Below are 7,590 nucleotides of genomic sequence, written 5' to 3'. Positions count from 1 at the left end.
AGTACATATTATTTAAAAAATTTACAATTTTTTTTAAATTTTGTATATATGTATTTGAAAAATAAAAATTATTTATATTTTATTGAATTATATACATAAAAATGATCAAAATAGTACACATGGGTACAAAAACTAGAATAACACACATGAACATGAAGGTTGAAGAGCTATGCTATGAAAACGAGATTCATCATCAACTTAATCTAAGCGATGAATTAATGAGTCAATAATCAAATTAATGTGTCATTTATTGACCCGATTTGACCCATATATATTAAAAAATTTAATACATATATAGCTAACATAATTTGACCAATTTATAATCTAAATTTAAATTTTTTTGTTATGATAAAGCACCTAATATCCTAACATAATTTGAAGAATCTGAATAAATTACCTAATAATATAGCTAAAAAATTTGATAAATCCATATTCCAATTTTAATTAAATATGCAAAATTAAATAACTTTTAAATATTTATTTTACCCCTTCATAACAAAACAAAAACTTTTTTTGAATAAATTACCTAATAATATAGCTAAAGAATTTGATAAATCCATATTCCAATTTTAATTAAATATGCAAAATTAAATAACTTTTAAATATTTATTTTACCCCTTCATAACAAAACAAAATCTTTTTTATTTTATTTTATTTTTATTGGTTTATAATTATTTTTTAAAACGTGAACTGTCATTATTATTATTATTATTCAAAAGTATATTAATATTATGTTCGTTAAGATATTTCATTCGATAAGATATTTTAGTTAATTTTTAATTTTTTTACTAATTAAAAAATTTATTTGATTATTCGATAAATATTTTTTTAATAACTTTTAATATATTTTAAAATTTTAATATTTTTTAAAATTGATTCTTGAAATAGTATTTTTTAAAACACTAATTTCTAATTTTTTATATTTTTTTTCTTTTTATCCTTAATGTATTTATCAAATTTTATGATTATATTTCTTTTTCTAACATGGGTTGTTTTGGTGTTTAGGTGATTCGATTAGAGTTTGAAGGTGACAGGTTTTAAATGTGCTGTTGGGTTTGTGACAGCATTAATGAGTTTGAGATGATGATTCAGATTTTTTTTCTTAAAAGAAAGCTCAACCCGGTCTGGTTTATCAAAACTCAAATAGGTCACCTAGGTTTAAGCAAAACCAAAACCGATCAGGTTAATTTGGTTGGTTTGGATGCACAACCAATGTGAAAGCTAATCCAGACCAGTAAGGAGACAGGATCCCGATCAGATTGGCCGGTCCGAACCAATTTTTATAACACAGTCGGTGGTTCACGGCAGTTACCCTCAAGACCCATTTGAATATCCAATTTCAACGTAACTAAAATCACTATGCGCTGGAAATTCGTAATCACAGTCTTCATTTAGTAAACATGGGAATGGGAGCAATTTAGCTCCAACTGAATTTGTAACCCTTTCAGTATGACATGGACAATGAGATCACATTGATAAATGATGACAGATCACATTTCTAACTAGAGATACAGCCAGCAAGATCATTAAATTGAGCATGAGACACTTCGTCTTTCACAAGAAATTGCCAATCCAATAATCTTTCCTTGCTGAAAAGAAAACAAAATTCCTTAAGAAAAAATAAAATTGTACAACACATAAATAGTATGAGGAAAAGCTCAAATTCCAAAACCAAACGCAGTCCGTATCCTTTGGAAAATGAGATCCCGCCATCCCCTCTCTGTGTTCTCCACCACAGTTGCATTTCCATATCTGCATTTGCAAGCAAGCAAGCAACCACATATCCTCAGTAACTCGATTGAGCAAAACCAATTCCAAACCCAAACCGAAACGATTAAACACCGACTCACCTGTCTTCTTCAGGGACATCACTATGTGTGAGCTTAACAACAGTGACTCCATCTTCAGGCTCCTCAAACACAATCCTCACCTGCAAAATTCACACCATTCAGAAACAAACCCTACATAAAAGAGCACAACACCACAACCACAGCACTTTCAGTATGGTGAAGCAAACATTTAATAAGCTTAGACATCAGGAAGAGCTTCTAGATAACATATTTAGGCTTATAAAAATAGCATACCTCTTATAAACTCTTTTAGTTTATTTCCATAAATTTCTTGATAGAACATATCAAAATAAACCTTTTTCTGTATATCAATAAATCTCATGATTAAATTTACTACATAAACTCACACATGATAAGAATTTAACAAACAGTCACTTAATTAAACTTAATACCCAAAAGCATTGAAGATCTTGCATGATAAGCTCAAACTTCCCAAAAGAGTACCATTCTATTACAAAATCCCCATTAACACTCACCATTGTTCTTTATCTCTATCTTAGCATCATATCATCTATCATACCTACACTTTTCTCTTTGTTATCTCTTAATCTCTCTAGGTGCTAAGAAAAATCATTTGACAAGTTTTATTGTAAAACTTACAAAGCAAACTTTTGAAAGAACTTGATCAAAGTTTCATGAGATAGTTCTTCAAAATATAATTTTATTGGAATACATTGACTCCACAATCCGATTATAAGTTATCATATAATTAAAAACCATTAAGTCATATCTAATCTGATATTAATCAACATTCAATCATTTGCAAGTATAAAATCTCAAAATCTTTTGACCCTAGGTGTATCAAAACTATAGTCATCAGAATAAATTCTTTTTAACTATCAAACTCAATTTGTTTTTTGATCCCCTACAAGTATTTTCTTTCAAAGGCAATCCCTTTTAAATACACTATCAGACACTAAATGTTGTCACATCACACAACAAAAATTCAAACCTTAATCAGCTAGATACTAAGAAACTAACTCCTTCCGCTAAACCCAATCCTATTTATTGGTCTTTTTTTTTTATGTGATGTGTACCCTATTGGCCTATCAAACTTAGCTTTAGAATATGTTCTTACACCACTCTTACTATCAAATCCTGATTCTTACAAGAACATACATCACTCTCCAAAACCAATCCAAAAACAGTACACAGAAAAATCACAACCCACCATCCTAAACACTCAAATAAATTCACAAGCTTCATAATTCTTACCATGGATTCAATCCCATCCGGCCAGCTCCCAAACCTCCATCCCTGCACAATCAGCTTCCCTTCATCCAACTCCAAATTCTTCCCGGTCACCGACCCATCAAAAATACTAAACTCTCCTCCAACCTCCTTGCTTATCCTTGCATTGCTCTGCGTAAACCCCCTCCATCTATTCTCATCCATCAGAATCTCAAACAAATCCCTGGCCCTACAATTAAACTTCTCAATCAAACTAATCACCTTAAACCCCTTCTTCCCCTCATTCTTCTTAACCTCTTCCTTCTTAACATTGTTATCACCATTACTACTATTGTTGTTATTGTTGTTGTTGTTCTTGTGAGGAACAGCCACCTTCTTCGCTTCGAGCTCGTCCTTCACGGGCCCACCCTTCGCCATGCTCTCCACCCAAACCCTAACCTTCTCCAAAACCACCACCTTCCCCTTCTTCAACATCACCTCCATCAATTTAATCCCAAGTTCGCCATTTTCCTTCACCGAAACCCTAATTTCCGGATCCTCGCCGGCGTTCTCGTCAGAGATGTACGGGATCTCGACGGCGCCGTCGACTCTCTTCAGAACCTTTCCGTCGGCGTCACGCGCCTCGCCCTCCCAAGCGAGCCTCACGCTGATCTCGTACCCGGGGATCACCTTCCCCTTGCGGACGTTGACATAGGCCTCGCCGTCGAGCTTCTCCACCTTCTTGATCGTGACAGTGGCATCGCCGTCACCGACGGCGACGTTGGTGAAACTGTTGTTGAAAAAGGTTCTGGACCACTCGAGGCAGTTGGTCTCGGCCCAGTGCCAGTTGTGCACGTTGGTGCCGTCGGGGCGCTCAGCCACGATCCACCGCTTGTCACCCTCGCCGAACTTCGCCATCGAATTTCAAATGAGCAAAGATCCACGCGGGAGTTTTTTCTGCCAAAATATTCTTTTAAGATCTCAATCCAATACACTCGCGAGTGGGGGTGGCAATAATAATGGTAGTTGAGGATGGGTATGGAGAGTTTAGAAGGTTCCAGAATCAATGTGACTATATATGGGAAATTCCAGCGAAGTGGGAAAACAAAAAAATAAAAGGGAAACGTGAAAGTGGTTTCGGGGTGGACCGAGGGAAGGATCTAGAAGACAGGGGAAACAAGTTGGGAGTTTCGTTGGATACAGTAACTTACCGTTGCAGGCCAGGTAAAGCCGCCAAAGGCCCACGGCTTTGGCTTCATTCATTCATTCACTTAAATTTCAGTTACCAGACCAACTAAGGGTGAGTTTATCTATGTGAAACAGAAAAGAATGAAAAAAATATATTAAAAAAATATTCAAATTAAGATCAATTGATCTATTTAATCTTTTATTTTATTTTTTGGTTCAATTTATTTTTTTTAAAAAAGTTCATTTTGGTCCCATATCTTTTTAAATTAATTTAAAATAGTCCTCCCATCAATTTAAAATTGAAATCATTAATCAAATAAAAGTATTGACAACTAAAAATAATCACAAAATTTAAGTTTTTTTTTTCATCTTCCCCCTTCTCTTCTTCTCTCTTCTCCTTCCTCCTCTCTCTTTAGACCTCAAGCTCCAAAACCTCCCCCTCCTCCTCGAGAGTGCCAACAACCTCAAGGTCTCCGACCTCAACCTCTCTCCCCACAAGCACAACAAATTCCTCTACTTCGCCATGGATGATGGAATCAGCTAGGCGGCTAGCACACCACAACCAACTATGCACGACCATTGCACCACCACCCCAACCTCAACCCAAACCCTATCACACCATAAACCTAATTGCCCAAATATGGCTTCTCCCATCTTGATCTTGAAGTTGGAAACGCTACACCAAATATGAGAATGCAACACCAAATATGGATTCTTACATCTTGATCTTGAAGTAAAAAATGCATTAAGGAACAACAAACTCTAGATGAAGATTCAAATGTGCAAATGCTCTAAATTTGTGAACGTTGTGGATATGAAAAAAAAAAGTTTGACAACATTAGGAAAAGGGGAATAAAGGAAGGTAGCAGTGGTAAGGAAGGAGACAGGCGCATGACGTCGGAGAAGGGTGTGGAAATAGTGGAGGCGAAGGTGGAGGAGGTTGACGTGCGATGGAAAGAGGAGGGAGTAGAGGGAGATCTAAAGAGGGAGAGAGAGGAGGAGGAGGAAGGAGAAGAGAGAAAAAGAGAAGGGGAAAGATCAAGAAAAAACTTACATTTTGTGATGATTTTTAGTCATCTATACTTTTATTTAATTAATGACATTAATTTTATATGGATGACAGGACTTTTTTGAATCATTTTAAAAGAATTAAAATGAATTATTTAAATGAAAAAAATCAAACTGAAAAAAAAAAGATAAAAAAACAAATAAATCATTTGACTTTAAATTAAAATAAAGAGAAATAGATATGAGATCCACACATAATTTTAAAATTTTCTCCCCCTTTTCTTCCTATTTCTTCATGCCCACTAAGCTAGACCATTTTAGTGCGACACAATAAGGTATAATAAGATAGACGTTGGCTAGCGTGGGGATTCCACAGTGCAAGAAATTTTAGATGTAGAATAAGAGTTCTTTTTGGGATAAGTGCATGACTATAGTAGAAATGTTGACACTAGATTTCTTTTTTTTTAAAAAAAAAAAAAGAAAGAAAACCTCTCTTCTCCGTTCTTTTTCCATGCGCTGCTTCTATCTCCATTGACTTGGAAGTACCAATCCTCACCAATAACGACTCCACAGTCTCTGTTTTACGGTCAATGAGCTTCTCCACCAACATTATCTAGCTCTCTACTACCACGAAAACAAACATCGTCAACTTCTCGAGCCCCTTTTTCAACGTTGTAGTGCCTTAAATATTACCCTTAGAACGACGTCGCATTCTTGCTGTCAACTTATGCCAGGTGGTGCAGTCGTGTGGTTGTGGTGACGATAAAGTGAAGACCATGATAGGACTTGCGGAGGCATGATCGTACATCATTGAGTGAATAAAAAAGGACAAAATCTAGTATAAGAGAGTTGGGAATTGGAAGAAAAGAATACGTGTTCTGTTTGGGATTTTAGGGATCTTAATAAAATACTAATAATCACCGAAAACATATTACCTTAGATTATCAAGAGGGGTTGTGAAAAATACCTGGATCCATGATAAGTAGCCGAATTTATGAGTCTAAGGAACTACTGGTTTTGTGTTCTTCCTTAACCAAATCACCGTTTTCCTTTTGGGACCTTATGTTTCTCGTCAGATGGGGATAAGAGAATACAATTTCTGATTTGGTGTATTGGGGACCACAACCTTACTTTAGGTTTTAGCCTGTTAGAGTTCTCATTATTCCTTAATGGGTCAAACTAGTTTCCGCTTATCAAGCCCATATTAATTTATGATGATAGTCCAATAGGCTCACCAAATTAAATCACTTTTATTGAGCCCATAAATGTAAATAACTAATATAAATAATAAATATAATATGTAGTCCACACTAATTAATTAATTAGGAATTATAAAATTCCTAACAATCTCTCACTTGAGCTTCATATTAACCTTAATCATTTATATTACGAAAGTCTTTAGGCGCGTAACCGTATGTTATTTACTTTTAGACTTTCCTTAAACAATCTGGTCCATCCTATATAGTAACACAAAACCATTGCAGTTTTCCTCAAAATCCAACGTGATTGAGCCACAATGATCACCAATGTCACATATACTTGATGACATAGATCAAATATGGATAAGCAACATGAAAATAACATGCAATGTGATCTCATTCATGTTCATTTCCAACTAGTCCAAACTTTATTCTGTATAGAGATCAATCCAAACACAATATAAATATTACAAACAAAACAATCTCAGAATGAAATGATAACCTTCAAATTTATTTTATAGAAAATCAATCTATACAAATATCTGAAAAACAAAAGGCATATATAGAACATAAATGGGACTACCACTAAACTAAGGTACTATAAGGAATCAATCCCATATTAGCAGTGTGCTCATGAAAAACTTTAGGTACCAAACCTTTCGTAAGTAGGTCAGCTAGCATATCATTAGTCCTTAAATGTTCTATGGAAATCTATCTATTCTGAACTCCTTCTTTAACAACCAAAAACTTGATGTCAATAAGCTTTGATTTGGTTGCACTCCTATTGTTGTTGGAGTAAAGAACTATTGAGTTATTGTCACAATAAATCTTTAATGGTCTTTCGATGTCGTCAACCACATGCAAACCAGTAACAAAATTTCTTAGTCATATCCCATGGTTGGATGCCTCAAAACAAGCAATGAACTCCACAACCATGGTTGAAGAAGCTATGAGAGTCTGTTTAGCAAACTTCCAAGAGATAGCTCCAATAGCCAACATAAATATGTATCCAGATGTGGAGCGTTTGCTATCTTGACATCCAGCAAAATTAGAGTCTGAGTACCCAATGATCTCCAAATTCTCAGACTTCTGATAAGTGAGCATGTATATTTTGTTCTCTTTAGGTAACACATCACATATTTTGCTGCTTTCCAATGCTGCATTCCAGGATTACT

At 34.8% G+C, this 7,590-nt stretch overlaps 1 protein-coding gene across 2 annotated transcripts; it reads right to left on the bottom strand.

Moving 5' to 3' along the window:
* Positions 1-1,371: 1,371 nt before the first annotated feature.
* On the bottom strand, positions 1,372-4,276 carry LOC114392047 (activator of 90 kDa heat shock protein ATPase homolog). Of its 2 annotated transcripts, XM_028353086.1 has the most exons (4): positions 3,066-4,276; positions 1,851-1,930; positions 1,673-1,752; positions 1,372-1,589 (listed from the first exon to the last, which is right to left on the bottom strand). In XM_028353086.1, the coding sequence occupies exons 1-4, from the start codon at positions 3,936-3,938 to the stop codon at positions 1,555-1,557; spliced, it is 1,068 nt and encodes a 355-aa protein (XP_028208887.1). In that variant the 5' UTR covers positions 3,939-4,276; the 3' UTR covers positions 1,372-1,554. The 2 variants fall into 2 exon arrangements, with proteins under 2 accessions (XP_028208887.1, XP_028208894.1); XM_028353093.1 differs by having other exon boundaries at positions 1,372-1,752; positions 3,066-4,275.
* Positions 4,277-7,590: the final 3,314 nt, after the last annotated feature.

This window comes from Glycine soja, chromosome 2 (genome assembly GCF_004193775.1).
Source record: "Glycine soja cultivar W05 chromosome 2, ASM419377v2, whole genome shotgun sequence".
Lineage (NCBI taxonomy): Eukaryota > Viridiplantae > Streptophyta > Magnoliopsida > Fabales > Fabaceae > Glycine > Glycine soja.
Note: the sequence above shows the minus strand (reverse complement) of the source record. Positions and strands in the feature narration are given on the sequence as shown.